The 17,269-nt window shown below is 49.3% G+C and overlaps 1 protein-coding gene across 4 annotated transcripts in view; it reads right to left on the reverse strand.

The window, feature by feature from the left end:
• Positions 1 to 8,077: 8,077 nt before the first annotated feature.
• Positions 8,078 to 17,269, reverse strand: part of LOC105663942 (Wnt oncogene analog 6) — a 54,718-nt gene continuing 45,526 nt past the window's right edge. For all 4 annotated transcript variants that reach the window (XM_076535565.1, XM_076535568.1, XM_076535567.1 and 1 more), the window contains 3 exons: positions 9,607 to 9,726; positions 9,334 to 9,533; positions 8,078 to 9,224 (listed from right to left, as the gene is read on the reverse strand). In XM_076535565.1, coding sequence (XP_076391680.1) covers positions 8,763 to 9,224; positions 9,334 to 9,533; positions 9,607 to 9,726 — 782 coding nt within the window. In that variant the 3' untranslated portion in view covers positions 8,078 to 8,762. The remainder of the gene's footprint in view (positions 9,225 to 9,333; positions 9,534 to 9,606; positions 9,727 to 17,269) is intronic.

The following is a 17,269-nucleotide window of genomic DNA, read 5'->3' on the forward strand; positions in this document are numbered from 1 at the left end:
GCGGCGGCGAGGACGAAGACGCGAGGGAAAAAGTCGAGGGCACTCGGGTGTGTACGCGCAAAGAGAGGACCACCTGGTCATCCGAGGACTGGACTCATTCTTCTGTCCGACGTTGGACGAGGCAAGAAGGAGAGACGGCAGCAACTACGCCAGCAGAAGCAGAAGGAGAAGAAGAAGAGGAAGAGGGATTCCTGGTAAATTAGCATATACCGCTCGGATCGGTGACTCCAGGGCTATCCTGGTCTCTTTGTTCTCACTCCGGAGAACGCACGAAAGACCGAAATCGTGAAGCTTCTCGCGAGATACGGACGATCTGGACGAAGAGTAACGGAGAGGCTACTAACGCTTTTCGTTTTCGCGCTACCGCGTGTACTATTGCTTCGACTTATTTGGCCCGCTCCGAATACGCGGTCTCCCGCTGAACGTTACCTTTAGACTTGCTCGCTTTACAAACGGAAGAACATTTTCACGGAAATTATTAAATGTCTGGAACGTAAAGTTGAACGCGAACCACCAGGGGAACGCGATAAAAAGGAGAAAAGAGAAGGAAGGCAAAGGGCCACATTGGACCCACCGCCGTGTTCCGCGAGCCTCGTAATTACACCGCAAGGCCGCCACGAACGAAAGGCGTCAAAATCCTCCTCCTGCTGCTCTCCCCTCTCTCTCTTCTTTTCTCACGCCACTCCTTCTGACCTTTTTCTCTCTCTCCACCGTCAAAATTTGTTGCTCGCGCGATCTCTTCGGCCATTATCGAAATTGATATTTTATCGATGACCCGCGCCATCGTAATCCAATCGGGCCCCTTATTGAGTTATTTCTCGGTAATTACGAATCGGTCACGATAATTCGAGGTTAATCGACCGCAACGATTGCCGTCTACGATTTCTCTCGGATAGGCGCGATAAAAATTTCGTATTTCTTCCTTTTCTCGACAGAGACGATAACAATTAGGATCCGACTACGTCGGCGTCCGGGATAATTTAAGGGTAATATGGTCGAAATTAAAACGACCGAGCTTGGTAACCGTGTGCGACGTCGGGTTCGAAGTTTGGATCGACGCGCGAGGTCGGAACAGAGGCGAGGAAAAAATCCCCTGCGGTCGCAAAACAAAATGTCACGTAATTATCGCGGTAGGTGTTCCATCGAGCGAGCGACGAAGAACGAAGAAGTTTCCTCCGGAGTTCGGTCCGCGCCTCAACCCCTCTTTGACCGGTAGGTAAGCTTTCAGACAGCGGTCAGCGAGCAAAAACTGAAGCGAAAACCACCGTTGGGATCGTAAAACGGGGCCGTTTATGAGATGGGACCGACGCGTCCGGAGGAGGGACCGTTTCCACCGATCCTCCCGCAATAAACGTTCTCGCTAGCGTTACACTCACGAATAGAGCACCTGCGCGATCTTTCCGTTCCTTTTTCATCGTTCCTCTACATTTTTCGAACTACCGGACGCTGCTAGGTCCTCGTTGCTCTTTACGGTCCTCAGGTTTCGAAGCATTAGAGAACAATTACGCGACCATAGGCCTTTTAGATAACTTCGCTGACGAGTTCGCTCTTTCTTTTTTCCTTCCCGTCACGATCGATCATCGTAATCGTACAGCGGTTTCTACAATACTATGCAAATAAATAAATGGACGAGTAAATAAGTGGATTAGCTAACTACCTGTGGCAAGGCGAGATAGCCTTACGGTTCTCTCCGACTGTAAAAAGGTATACCTACGAGGATAGGTAAGGAACGCAACGTTTTTATTATCGTTATTCAGACGTAAGCTCAGCGATATAACGACAGAGATCTATGTACATGGCATAATTGTAATTCCCTACAACGACAGTTTCGAGTTAATTGCGATACTTAAGACGGGGGAAACGAGTTCATTTAGCGAGAAACGAGCGTAGAAGGAAAGAAGAAATACGCGAGAGCCGCGTTTTCGAGAGATTTCGCGATGATTCAACAGCCTCGCGTTGCGTAGAATCGCGTCGCGTTGTGGCCCGTTGCGCCAACTAACTGCCCGCATCCATATCCTCCTGATCGTGGGTGGACGCGCGACATGAGCCAAAAGTCAGGGGGACAAGCACGAGACACGCCGCTCCGTTCTTCGTGGATTTTCATAACCGACCGTTGCACCGCGGCGCCTTTCGGAGCAAGAGATATGTTTCGCGATTAACCAGCTTTGAACAGCCACGCGTACTTTGCTCTAGCGTCCGCTCGCGCGACGAAAAAGAAGACAAAGGAGAAATTGTGTCGATACAAACATTCGCTATTTAACACCTGGCCATCAAATTAAGATACTACCATTTAATATCCGATTAGGAAGCACGAACGATTTTTACGGAACAAGTAGCCAACAAAAATTGAAATCGAAATCGTAAGGACATCGAGAGTGTATCGTTCTCGAGGAGATCCATGGGACGACGGGAGAACGTGAATTACGTTCGAGTTCCATGGTGAATCGATGGCTGATCGAGCGGATATACGGAGTTGAACGTCGATCTCAGATCGACCGTTCGCGATAAAGGATCGATTCTTGCTCCCACACACGGGACAACGGTGGTCCGTTTACGAAAACAGCTTCATTAGACCGAGCTGCGGCATCCCTCGATCTCCTCTGTTTGGAAACTTCTGCGCGCCTTCTCCCGTTACCGCCTCTCTTCTTTTTTCATCCCGTTCATCGACGCATCTGCGATTTCATCTACTGGCAACGAACGAATACTTGCCGCGGAGATTCGTAAATTTCGTGAAACGCAATTGGATCGGTACGCCACGGCGTATACTTTGAAAACTGAGGGCTAGCGTAGGAAGCATCGCGAAGGTTCGATATAAATTCATTTAATTTCCTTGTCTTGTCTCTTCGCTTCTATGTACTACACGCTCGTTCGTAGTAGTTACGTTTTATCGGACACGGACGATAATCTCGTAACAGCATGAATAAAAGAGAAAAGGAAAAAAGCTTTAAAGCGCAAAGGTTAGGAAGCAGCGATGCGCGAGCCTGCCCTACGACTCTGTTTATCTGATACTCTCATCGTTCCGTCGTCGCCCCTTCTTAATTCACAGCCAGCCACGGCCATAATTCGCGTTTTACCTCGCGGTGTTTATGTACTTTTAATAATGTCTGATATCTCGTGGAGGCGCTGCTCGATTCCCCCGGACCCTGCGACCACCGTTCTCCGCCTCCCGTTCCTCGCGGCCTCGGACACCCCGCTGCGAGCCCATGCGTGCTCCAACTTGCCGGAGAAACTTTCGACCGCGTCTTCGAGCATCTTTGCTCTCGATATCTTTCCGATCCTTCGTCTTCGCCCATCTTTCTCGCTACTTGGCCTGATTTTTCCTAAACGTTTTCTGATCCGATCGGCTTCGATCTTCCAGCGGAGGAAATTCCGTCGGAGGCATCTTCGGCTTTCGCTCGGTGGAATCGTTCGACTTTGAAGAAAACCGGTCCAAAGAAATCGATCGAATCGACTACTTCCACCGTATTAAGGCTTTAAATTTAAATACGAGTAATTCTCGTTCGCCTTTCCAAAGTATTCGAACGACTCGTTGAAACGAATCGGTCTGGTCTCGGAACAGATTTTCGCCGAGAATACGGTACTTCGTCGAAGTATGAATGGTAGCAAGATAGTTGCGAGCGAAACGAGATTGTATCGAAATTTCGGCCGCCTACGGAGCGCAATACTTGCTCAGCCACGGTCCTGTTCCTTCCTCTTCCGTCGACTCACCCTCCTTCGCTGTCTCTCTCGGTCTCTGCGCCGCGTTCGCCGTCACCGCCACCCTCCGGCACATGTTAACAGCACTTTAAAGTTTTATTAATAAGGATAAATCAGAGGCGCCCCGCGGATGAAGTTGTCGGTGTCACGGTCCAGCGCGTATAATCTGGCATCGGAAACACGGCGGAGTCTGTGCAGAGAGGAGGACGAGGAGGATGAGGAGAAGGGCTTGGCAACACGTCGCTTTACGACCATTGCCCACAATGTCGTGTGCTCGCAACGCGACCGCACAGAGATATTTATCGTCCTGTCGACTCTGGCTCGTTCTGCTCCTCCTTTTCGGGACCAAAGAGCTCGGCGATTTCCCCCGGATTCGCTGAATCTCTTTTGCCATCCTGTAAGACGGTACAGAGACCGAGAGGGCGTTTTCCGCGGAAACGTCCGAGATTTTGAACGCGTTCGTTCTCGAACGAGTCACGACCCGCCTGAACGAGAAGCTCCACGATCGTTTACTCGACTAAGAGGATAAAGTTGTTTTCTCGCTGAAACGAGTAGATTTTGTAAACGTTAATAAACGCGACGCAAAAGGAACAACTAGTTTGCAAATGCATGGGACTGACGAAGATTTTTGCGGTCGTTATACATTTGATCGGCGGTTCGCGATAAATCAGAAAGCGAGCCGCAACGAAACGGTACCAGCTGCAACATACTTGTCCGAGTACCTTGCAGATAAAACGAAATTCCTGGTGCGCGCGTAAAAATTCTTGAAAATAAACCCACCGATATTATGCGACCGATAATTACGACACGCCTCGACTCGTTTCCAGTCGGACTCGACTCGGCTCGATCAACATCGGGCCGAAGGGAAATTACGAGCTCACCTGGACGGTAATTTCCATCCCTCCTCGAACGTTAACTGATTTTCCGCAATTCGCCGTAAATTCAGCTCGCGAAACGAATCGTGCTCCGATCACGCGCGATAAGCATCGAAGAACGAAGGTGGTCGAACGACTCGAGAATTTCCCCGCTTTCGCGGACCGACTGGAACGCGGAAGATGGCGCCGCGAGCGCGCGTTAACCGCTTCTAAACGTCTCTGAACGTCTCTAAACGAATCGGCGGGAATTAGCGGTTCACCGTGGCGAACAACAATGCTCTCGAAACGGAACGCTCGATTACCTGGAAGAAGAAGCAACGACGAACAACCGAGCTTATCCGGAGCGTGCATTCCGAGCGAAGATTACTCGCCCCTCGTGTCCCTCGCTTTTTCGACAGGGGAACGAACAGGAGGGAGAAAAAAAGACACGCGGCTAATTACGCAAGACCTGTACGCCAGGAAGGAAGGGTGAAGCGAGAGGAAAAAAAAGAGAGGAGAGGAGAGAGTAGAGTAGAGAAAAGAGGAGTTCGAAGAAATTCCAAGAAGCTGGAAGAACCGTAAAGATTTCAACGACCTCCTCCACCTACCTCGTGGCACGGTCCTTCGTCCTTCGAGTAGCTGGATCGGAGAAAAAGGGCGAGGAAGAGCGGTGAAAGGGAGAGGACACGGGAGGAATATATTCTTTTTCGAAGAATATCTGAACGAGACGCAAAGAGGAGAGAGAGCCGTTCGTGGCCGGTGGCCCGCGTCCGGTGGAAACGGTAAACGGTGCACCGGCTTAAGGCCCGTGGAATTATCCTCCTGTAAACACCTACCTAATTAAGATTGGAACATTTTAACGTCCTGCTCGGCGAGCCCAATAAACCGCCTAACGTACAGCCAGTTTGTTAGGCGCTTATGGGATCGTTTAATTAATATTGGCGTCGGTCGGCTCCAACGACCGACCACCTCCGGCGCCTCGATTTCTTGCTTGCCCCTGTACGTACACTTGCTGCTTGCGATCTTTCTTAACCCTTTTGCTCTGCTCTCTGTGTATACGAACTTCGGAATTAATAACGAAAGCGGCAAGTATGCGGATATCGACCGTGATATCGAATTAGCATCGAGCTAAGATACGATTAGGTATCGCGTTAATTCGACTATCGGAGAGAAATTCATTAAGGATGCTGCGAATGGGATACTCGGGTTCCTCGCCTATTCTCGTACACGTTTCTTCCATTCGGGTCGGAGTTGGCCAAGTCGTTGCGCCAGGACCTTTCTTTTCCCACCGTTTCAGGACGCAACTTTGTTTCGGCGATTCGTTCTACTTGTTCTTCCCTCGATAACGAGCGTTTCGACGATCCCGTTGAAAAAAGCTCGACGGTCGCGCGTCCAGTCACGGTACCTTATCGTTGTTTCCTCCAGCAGTTCGAGGGTAACGAGGCAACGAAGAAACTTTCAAAGAAGAAAGAACAGGAAGGTAAGAGGAGAGCTTGTTGCCTCTTTCTCTTTCGCGAGCAGCTACGATTAATCACGGTCGCGTTTTGCGGTTTTGTCGCGCGTCACGACTCACGTGCGTTCTGCGGGTCCCATTGTTCCGCGTCTAATCGTTCCAGGAACGGTGCCAAACGAACGGTCCTCCTCCGTGAGAGAGTTGCTCTCGCGAGTACGACCCCCCATCGTCTATTCTTTTTCTCCGTCTCGATTTCGATAGTCGCGGGAAAGTGGTCCGACGACGGGCTCTGTACAACTGTCTCGAATACGTCCGATTAGATGTTAAATCGGCGAGGAAGAAATATTCGTAACGAGTTAACGCGGCGATCGAGAAAAATCGATAAATAAATCTGACGTCGCTTCCCATGAGTCGAGGTATCCCCCGTGACGGCGATGTTTTCATTAGGCCGTAATAACCGGTACTGATCGCCTCTGTCGGGCGAAATTGAATTACCACCGGAAGATCTCTCGCCTTTCCTTCGCTCGTGGGAAGAAGCAGGAGAAGAAGGAGAAGAAAAGATGGCGACCGTCGAGTCCTGAGAGCGACGAGTTACGGGCCGGGTTTCTGGTACGCGCTCGGTAACTTCGGGTCCAATTTCGAGGGGCCATTTTTCCCTCAAAGGGGAACGTCGACGGCAGCCGAAAATTACCCTGGTTGGACCACCCAGTTAGCCCAAAGCAGACCAATCTCTTGGCCATGGGCTAATCGAGTCCGGACGGTCCGGTCCAGCGAAGCTGGTGGGGCTAATTGCAGCTCACCACCTTTCTACCCTATGGAGGTCGACCTCTCTATTAAGAGACCTTTACGCGAGCTCTTCTCGCGCGCACACCTCTCCTTTGCCGCGTCAACCTATTAAATCGGAGGGTGTAACAGCCGAAACTTTTTTACTCGACCCCTGCGAACGACTTTTGCCAGGACCATTCAGAGTTTAATGGTTATCAAAGGAACATATTCTTCGTGCTTTTTTTATCGTTCCTCACGAATTCCTTACGGCCGATGTTTCTTTATTAGCTCTCCAATTTTTAGCCGGCAATAAGGACACGATAAATATGTCATTTTTTTACAACATTTTCGTTACAATACATAAGTAGGTAAAAAGATATTGAACTTTAACGACTGATTTGCGACTTTCACGCAAGAAACGACGCACGGAGAGTTCGGAGCGACCCTTCGCACCGACGCGAGATCAAGACGACGAAAAATTTTGAAATCGATTATACCGTCCCAACCGACCGCGTTAATTTTCACGTCCGACAAACGAACGAAAGGAGAAGCAAAACGATCGAGGAAGCTCGTGTCGAAGAGGGTAAAAAAAGGATTTTTCTCAGCGAAGTTTATGGCTTCCGCTATCGCCGAAACGCGACGAGCGCGCCGCGCGATACGACGCGAACGTTCCTTCTCTTTTCTGGCTTTATGGTTATGCGAAATTCCTTTCTCTGGCCTCAGCCGTAAAACTATTTTATAGGAGATGTAGACACCGGTTGTTTATTGCTCGCACGACCGCTCTCGTGTACAAGGTCGAATTACAGCTAAAAGCTTGTGTTGTACAAGACGCGGTAAAATACGAGATCTCCTAACGTCGTTTCTCTTTCGATCATCAACGGATCCTCTTCGGATCCTAATAAACTCGAACATTTCTTTATTCTTCGGTCGTTTAACCCTTGGCTATCCGTTAATTTCAAATCGACAAGGATGTGCAGTCGATATGCTACCGAGTCCCGGAAGAAACAAAATACCTTTAAAAAATGTAAGAAGCGGTAAAGATCAACTTGATCGTCGCCTTTATTTTTAGCGTACACGATGTACGACTTTCGTTTGAAACGATCTTAACGAAGGGATTAATTACGAAACGTTTCACTTACCTGCAGTGGAACGGAAAGACGAGTATCGAGGTCAGAATGAAAGAAAGAAGCTTCGACCGACACAGACGTCACAGCTGGTGGCGGTGATTAATCGGCGATCTCGTTGCAAACGAGCTCAAAGGTCGATCAATGCGATCGCGAGGCGGTTTATAGAAAGTAACCAACGAGAATTTTGCCCGTGGGTACACGTCTTTTTATTCTGGCACAATATAAAATTTCGTCGATTCAGTCTTATTTACAAGAGCGAAAAAAAAAACAAACAAACAGATAAAAAATAATACTAATACAAGATAAAAAAAATCATGGAGACATGTTGCAAGCGTAAGGAAAAACACTCGTCGACGAGGTCGGCGAGAAGCGAGAAAAGCTACGAACGTTCCGTGCGCGACGAACGCGAGCGGAATCGCTCGAAACGAACAGCTGGAGATACCTGGAAAGCTTCGAACGACGACGAGTATCGCTTCTCGAGCGAAAAATTAGGCACAGCCTTTTTACGGCTCGATTCGCGATATCTATATTACAAACGCTTACTCTAACCGCGAGATCTACGGTACAGGTTAATTCGCGTCTTTTCTTTTCAGGCAGTTGTCGGTACTTCGATACGTTAACGCGTTGTCGAATATCGTACGGTGTACACGAATGATTAGCAATAAAAAAAGTACAAAGAACTAGCACTATTTTCTATTTAACTCGAATTTCTAAAGATCTAGGAGAATAAAAGAAACATGTATAATGAGGGTGTCGCGAGAAACGCGTTCAACGTGGACTGCTGAACCGTATTCTAATAAAAGGAAAGTGAAACGCGTCGACAAGGGGAAGTAGGAATTATCTAAAAAATCATTCGTTCGACGATCGCTAACGACACGTGTTGACGGTCTTCTTGACGAGACAAGTGTTGCAGGTGACCTCGCAACACCAACGGAATCTGCACTCGCAATTGATCTTCTCCTTGACGATCCTGGTGTCGTAGCCTCTGCCGCAGCACAGTAGCTCGCAGCCGTCTACTCCTTGACTGGTGGAGTTGCAACGACGTCCCTGCGTACCTAACGATCCCGTCTTTCGGTTCGGCTTGCAGAAGTCGGGCGAGTCCTCGCTGTAAATCAGATCGAATCTGTCGGGCGGCTTGATGGTCGGACCCTCTGTGATGAAGCTGTGCCCGTCGTTGCTCGGTATCACCTTTGCCGCCCCGTCGAACGACTCTTTCAGCCTGTTACCCACGTCTCGGAACGGCGGCATTTTCCGCCAACACGTGCGAACCGTGCACGACCCTGACAATCCGTGACACTTGCACTCCGTCCTCATAAAGTTCCTGATAGCCTGCGATACCAACCAAACAACGCGTTCGTTGAGAAATCCTTCGAAAAGGATCGATCGCTGACCGGTATAACCAACGAAACGAAAGGGAAGAGAGAGAGGGTGCGTTTACCAAACGGCCAGCGTTGTTGTTGTGAAGTTTCACCAGAGTCTTGATGTCGGTGCGTTTCCGATAAGGAGCGTCCATGAAATCCCGAGACTTCTTGAAACCAAATTTCACGTTGTCGCCGCATCCGCCCCATTCCCAGTCACCTTCCGTGGGCAGACTCTTTTCCGTGTCGATGGCGCGTGCGAGTTTACCGAGACGATTACCTAAATATTTCACGTGCAGTTCGCAACAGCGTTTCGCGAATAGGATGATAAAGAGGAATCGAATAATGTTTACCTTTTGGCGTCATCTTGTCGCAAGAGCATTCGACCAGGTGGCCCATGGTGCAGGCTCTGGTGACCGCGTAAGTGACTCCAGCCGCGGTTATGGCGTTCACGAAACCCGCCTCTCTGGTATCTGAAAGTATCGGCCGTTCGGCGATCAACGTACGAACGTTTCGATGTTCGAAGGCTACGGAACGAGTTTTCGACGAGAAACTGTTCGTGGCTCTAATTATATCGATGCTCGGCTTTGCACCCCTGGATTAAAGAGAACCGAAGGAAACAAACAGGATTACGCGTCGTTCCTCGAGCAAGACAATTACGAAAGGGGTAGTTTGGGTAAGTCGGTTAAATCGAGGGATCGCTGATTCAGCGCGAAAGACGACCCTCTTAGGAAAATGTCATAATCGTCGATGGACAGACGTCCCGAAAGCTTCGGTGCCGAGAGGCGGATTGGTCGGGTCGGCTAGCTGCTCGTCGTGGTTCTGGGAGCAGCGTAGCCAGAGAGAATTTCGGTGACGTGTGTATTCGGTTTCACCTGTCATGTCTCCACTCCATCATTAAGCGGACAATGCACGCCGGAGTTCCACCCCTTTTCAAAACGGCGGATTACCACCGCCATCGTCCTGGCTCTCCCTGTCACCCATTGTCTCTCACCTGCCCGGGCATCCGGGTTTTGCAAATCCTCTCGGATCCTTTCTCTCGCATATTTTTTTCTCTTTTCTTTTTTTATTTCCGCGTGTCCAAGTCCCGCCTCACCGTTACCTTGGCGCAATCCCGAGATAAGTTTTTGGTCCGTGTTTCATCGAGAAATCGCGTCTCTTCGAAAGTTCGCGTCGCTCGGTTCGCGACAAGATAGAATCTAGCGGTTACACCCTTCGATTAACTTATAATCGTAACGGGGAATGCGGCTCCAATTACCCGATTCCTTTGGGCGTGCGACGAGCCAAGGGAATCGGCGATCCTGGTCAAAGTATCGGGAGCGTATCTGTCGGCGATCGGTCGAGTCGAACAGAGTCGAGCCGGGCGGCGATCGAATCGAACAAACGCTCGAAGCGTTTCCGCGCCGCGAGGCAATTATCCTTTTCGAACGTTTAAGCGAAAACCAGTCGCGAATACTAATGCCGACCGTGGCGGATCGAGGATCGAAATCTCCAAGGACGTTGCGGAGGAAACGCGCGAGAAAATCAGCCGATGCGACGAAAAGAGGACGAGAAGTTTCCGCGTTGAAAACGTTGCGCGATCAGCGAAAGCGTGAAATTCGAAAGGAGCAACATCGTTTATGGAATGACCTAATATTCGATTCGGTTCGAGCGCGAGTCGTAAGAAGGAAGCGAAAAGGGTAGCGAAAGAGAACGAAGAAGCGGCGCGAGCCTGGGAAGGGGTTATACGCGTTAAGCTCGGTTCGCCGTGGTTCCCATGGATTCCAAGCGGGTATCTTCGCAACGGATCGACACGCGGACGAACGAACGGACGGACGGAACGAGAGGACGCAGCTCGAGAGAAGTAGCCTGCCACCGCCCGCGTATCTTCCGATGCATCGCCTCACCTTTCAGTGCGTATTTAAACGATACGATAGTTTTATACGGGCGATCTGATATCGGTGGTGGCTTCGAGAGCGAAAGGCCCTGGGCTGTTTGCTGTCTTCTCGAGCTCTCCTTTCTAACCATGCCCGCCGCGTGTTGCGTCCGCTGCCTTTTGCCCGGCTATCCGCCTCTTCCGCTGCACCGCGCCGTACCAGCCGCACCTCACAGCACCTCACCGCATCGCGATAGCTGCGCGATCTTTCAACGCGAACCGAATCTACCTCCGTGCTTCTTGTTTCGCGCTTCCGGATTACCTTTCTCTTCTTTCGAATCGCCGCAGCAACGCGCCGGACTAAAGCGTAGTCCTCTCTCGATTCGAATTTCACGAAAATGCATTAGTAGAAATTTCAAAATATGTAGGCATTTCGTATCGCGCGACCTAACGCGTCGTATAATATTTTTCTGTTGGCATGCACGCACGTCACGAATACGGCGCGATCGCGTCCGAATCGGGCTTAAAAGCGTATTCGTCTCGCGTACGAAGCAATGAAATCGATTGGAGCGTGTGACGCGGAGAGGGGAGAATGTTCGTGGCAGCAGGTAATATAAATCACTTGGAATCAATTAGACACGAGGGATCGCGAGCCGATGATCTTGCAGTGCCGTGCGATGCCAGAGCCAGGTGCACGGAGTACCCATCGTCTCTCGGGTCGTCCCGACGGCTCAGCCAATTATCAGCATTCCGGGGCATTATCCTCGCAGCGAGACTTACGCCGTGTTTAATTGCGAGTGGTCTTCTTCTTCTTCTTCTGCTTCTTCGTCCTCTTCTTCTTCTTCTCCTCCTCCTCCTCGCTTCTTCCGCTTCTTCTTTAACGCGTCTGTTCCCCCTCGCTGTTAAATCGCTTCTGATTTTCGCGTTTACTCGCGAAGCAACGCGAAAATAGTGTTGTTGCGTTGTTAAAAAACGAAGGATAAACGCGGTTCGTTCACCCAATGATTCGCCAAAAGAAAAGAAAAATCGTGAAAGCTCGTTGGAGATGCACGTTGTTCGTATTCGGTCGATCTGTTTGCTCGACGATTATGCAAGCTGACGAGAACTCGTCGAGAGGTATTTATTCGCGAAAGTATGGCTACCGTTTTGCGACGCGAATCTTTCGCTTAACGGGACGAGTATGCGCGTCTTCTATTGACCGCGGTAAAATACAACGTGGAGAGATCATCGGAATAAATAGACGCGATCGAAGTATTCTTAATCCTTTTGCTACCGACGCCGACTACACCACCAAGCAAAGATCGCGAACGTGCAATCGCGTTTTCCTTATATAAGAGTACCGCGATAAGAAATTATAGTAATTTATTATCGTTGAAAAATGGCGTTTCAAGGTACATTTTAAGTTGAACGACGACACGGGTAGACGGATGGCTCGACCATCGTAGTAGTTTCCGAAGGCTGTAGAAGACAAGAAGGCAATTTTGCTGGCACGTTTAGGGCCGATCACCCTCCGCGAAAGAGTGAAAAGAAAATTGAAGAGAACCGTTGCCGAAAGAATCGCGGATCCCGGCGATCGATTTATTGGCGCCTGCGCGAATTATACATCCGAACGGAAGCTACGCCCGCTAGTTTACTCCGCTGGCGCGCTCTCGCGGCCTCGACAAATCCCTCGTAAATCGCGGCGTGATTAATCGGTCCATCGGATTATGTAAGCGTGTAATTTGCGACGGTGCATCGGTGCCGCCATTGCAGGAATTATGTCGCCGGCAGAGTCGATCGACGCGACGCGGCCAGATGCTATCGATCGGTCCCCGTCCAGTGATTTGTTTTACCGTCTCGCGATTTATCGACGCTGGATGCGCCGATTCGTGCGCAATAGATCGCCTCGACTCGCGTCCGTAAATCCAACTAGTTCGAATCGATCGTAACCAATCGGAACGTTACGCCAGTCGTTTCGTCGAGTTCGCTCTAATTGCGGATAAGATTCGTGGAAAAGAGAGAGAGAGGAAGGAGAGGAGGAGCGTGACAAAGTCAAGGGGAAAAGATAAATCGCGATCACCGTCCGTAAATAAAGAGAAGAATATCGAAGAAGAGAGAAAAAGATAGCGAGGAATACGGCGTTTAGTTAACCCCGTGTATAGCAGATCCTACCAGAGAAACCTTTCCAATAAATACAGCGAGAACGGACGCATGAATGCCGACAAAAATCGCCCAATGACCAATTGCGGCAACGGCCACTCGCCTTTTCCCGAGATTCCGCAGGATTTTTGAGCGGCTCGGTATCACTGCTGGATTCTCTTCTCTCGCTGGAATTTCTACTTCGCGTCCTCTCTCCCCACATATACGTATCTCCTTCTCGTACCTATACCGCTATCTCCTTCTTTCCAACCGAACGAACCTGTATAACTCGAAGATACCGCGGCAATTACGCCTATACGCTTCTTCCGTTTCTCTTTCGCTCCGCTTCTCTCGCTTCTTTCGAGAACATCTCGGAGGAACGGTTTCGATTCGAGGGTTGCGAGGGAAAGTGCTCGGCGTTTCGAAGACACGGTATCGGCCGGAGGGAATTTTCCACGATCCATTACCGCGCGCGATTCGCGAGTATCGAAACGTCGAGAAGCAAAAGTCCGAAAACGACGGAGAGAAGGAGGGTAGTGCGTTTCGCGATAGAGAACGGTGAACGGGCAAAGGATATCGGAAAGAAGTTCTCCTCGTTTTCTCTGGCGAGTCTTCTTCCTTCGGGCTTCCCCTTCGCCGATGTAAAATCGAGCGAGCATTCAAATGTCACCGGCGAACGGGCAGAGTCTAACAGAATAACAGATCTGTCCCGGTGTTCCGATTCTCCTCTTCTCTTACCTCTCGGTCTTCTCCTTCTTGCCTCCTTTCGTCGCTCCTTCTACTTTAGCTGCCGATGCGAGCTAAAGCCACGGTAGCCGAGATACAATAAACGTACGGGACATTAAACTGTTTGCTATTGTCAATCCTTTGTGGGGAATACCGGCCATACCGTATCGATGCTCCTCTTCTCTTCTCTGCTATGTCGAAACACGATCCTTTGGAAAAAGTATTAAATTCAACTTGAAACTATTTCTCCTTATATCGCCATCTTCGGCAAATACCAAATGTACGATAAACACGCGCGTTCGATAGAAATTAGCGGCAAAAGTTCTCGCGCGCAGAGACGGCTTTAGACAAATATTTCCTGCGTCGTTTCGTACAGAGAGCGCGGACCGGTATGCGACCGCTGATAAACTCCGAGAGAATAGACAAGCGTGAAGAAGTCTAAGAGAGAATCGTGAACGATGACGACGAAGAAAGGGAAGAGTACCTACGGTTCTGGCTGCTAGTGGACAACCAGAGGCGTCTTTAGTCACGGACAATTTCCTTCCTACCGACGGCTGCCTCCACGCTGGAAGCGAGAAAAATTGGGCTTTCCCTTTTCATCTGGAAGACACGCTTCCTCCATAATCGTCGTTCATGGCTCGTGTATTGTTGTTTCCTGTGGCGAGGGTGCCGACTACGTAGCCACCACTCTCGGTTCGAGTGTTACAACGGATAAATCATCGAGATTTTCTCGCTTGGACTCACCCGTGATTTTGGCCCACCCTGTCGATTTTTCTTGCATCGTTCGAGGCAACTCGAACAACTTCCGAGTAAAGTTTGTCGAAGCGTTCGAAGGAAAATTTCTAAACGAGAGAAGAAAGGAAACGACGTGTGAGGTAATTCCATGGATACAGGAGGAACGCGGTGACGAATTCGTCGACGAGTCGATAGAAGGTAAAGGGTGAGAGGCGAAGAAGAGAGAGATACGGGTACGAACCGTTCGCGGACCGCATTAGTTAGCACCGAGTTCGCGAGGCGACAAAACACTTAGCGCCGTGACGCTAAATCGCTTTTAGCTCGCTCATTATCGTCTTGTCCTGTTTCGTTTCGTCCCGTCCCGTTTCGCCGTGTCGCGAACCTTCACCAAACAACTTGGAACTCTCGACGTGTTTTCTTTGCCTTTAAATCTACGAATATGACAAATCTACGCGCGTAACTGTAACGTAATCGACTATTTAAATAAAAAATAATTCTTTGATCGAGTATTTTTATTTTCGAGAAGATCCAATTAGAAACAAATCGTGAATTTACACGTCAAAACAGCGTGTCCATTTCAAGTTCGAGAGAAAAGAACGAAGAAAGAATGTGGTCAGAATCTGTCTCGCTGTTTAACGTGCTAATCGTTATCGACGAGTAAAGTATTCGAGTTCACCTTCGGAACCGATGAGAAAGATCTCTACGTAGCAATTATCGAAAGCGAGCGGAACCGAGTTGCGAAAACGAGGAATAATCGCGAGTCGAGACGCGAGTTTATTAACGCGCCAAGGTGAGCATCCTCGTTAGCGGACAGAAACGTCGACGAAAAGAATGTTTTCGAGGTAATTCCACGAACGAATGTGGACGTACGCGCAATGAATGAAATCTTGGTCGGAAATCCAAACAGGAAAGGAATTCGAGAAAATCGTTAAAATTCGACGAGCGGAATTTAAAACTGATCCCGTACTCTTACGTTGTTTATCATTTTTATTCTCGCTAAAGCGTTCCAGCGAGAAACGGGGATAAAATTTCATTCTCTCGCGATACTTGGGGGCTGAGAAGGTTTAGTAGGTGCCGTACGATTTTGAGCAATAGCGTAGGTATCGAGAAGAGAGGATCCAGTAGGAATCCACGTTGGATAACCCTGAAGGAACAACGAGCGAACGAGTCTTAGCAACGCAATAAATTCCTTCCTCCTTTCGTTTCAGTTCCCCTTCTTGGTAGCTCTTTCCACGGGTTTTTGACGCCCGTGTTTCTCTTATCGCGACACGCGGCACCCCTCAATTAAGAGGTGCTGCTCGTCCACGAATGTTCTACCAGTCTAACCTCGAATCTCCTCCGGGACTTTTTTTCGGACCACACAGCAGGAGCTACCTGCGGGGCTAACCTATCGGCCAGATCGCGCCCATAAAAATTAAACGTCGCCAGATAAATAAACGTCAATCGAGAATTAAGATAGGCGCCGACGGTAGCGTGGCTTTTGCCTTCTACCACGCTTTTTCTCTATATGTTTTGTGCCCGTTAGGAATTTTTCCTCGCTTCCTCTCGATCCTGCTTCGTCCGACCTTACCTCGATAGGCTCCCACGAATTTTTCTCTCTCTCCTTCTCGGTTAATCTCGACCTCCCACCGTGATTCTTTCGTTCGCGCGACAGTCTTAACTGTTTCGTCATCTCGCGACCCAGTAACGTATCGGTACACGAACTTTCGAAGCTTCACTAGAATTTCGCGAATACGCGGTATTTCAAAGAAATAAAATATGTATGTTAAAATGTTCCGAAGGATATAGGCTGCCTTTAAAATTCCCTTTGTACGCTGAAAGTCGCAAAATCGAGTTTCGATGCAACTCACCAGGTCCTGTACAGTTTCTAATTAAAAGGACCACACGATGGACCAACCAGGACCCAATTTGCGTTCCACCTGCCACTTACGAGCTCGACTCATCCCATAAAAACGATACCTTCGTCGTAAAGACGACAATGTCCGATTACATTATGCTTCGCCGTGCAATCGTTAAGTTCCTGTCACCTGTTACACCCTTCGTAATTAACGATTCCTTGCTGCTACCGACGTTCTCGCGCCAATTTCTTCTATCGTATCCTCGCCGAACAATGGAAATGCTTGTTTTCGTGTAACCGTTACCGATCGCTAATTTCTTAAACACAGATAAACGTAACACGCGTTTACGTAAACGTTCCTCTAAATTCGTAAGGCATTATATTTCCCTTAGAGTTCTAAGGAGAAACAGTAGAGCGGTTCGTGAGCCAGAACGGTAGGAAGGTTCGGAAAAGGTTGAACAGCAGGTACATAAATTCTGGCTGCCGGGCGCATTATTGGACGGTGCGGATCGATGACAGGGACGACGATGTGTTAACCGGTCGTTTCGGGTGACAATTCTCAACGTCGTCATTTATCTGCGATCCTCGGGCGAAGACAGCTCGCCCTGGGAAGTCTACGACAAGAAATATACGAGCTTTCGGCCCACCCTCGGCTTCGAGATCGCTCGCGCAACGCCTTCCATATTCTTCCATATTCGTGCGAATGTACGTATTGCCGTTTCCCTTTCATCCTTTCATTTTCTTA

This window comes from Megachile rotundata, chromosome 9, assembly GCF_050947335.1.
Source record: "Megachile rotundata isolate GNS110a chromosome 9, iyMegRotu1, whole genome shotgun sequence".
Taxonomy (NCBI): domain Eukaryota; kingdom Metazoa; phylum Arthropoda; class Insecta; order Hymenoptera; family Megachilidae; genus Megachile; species Megachile rotundata.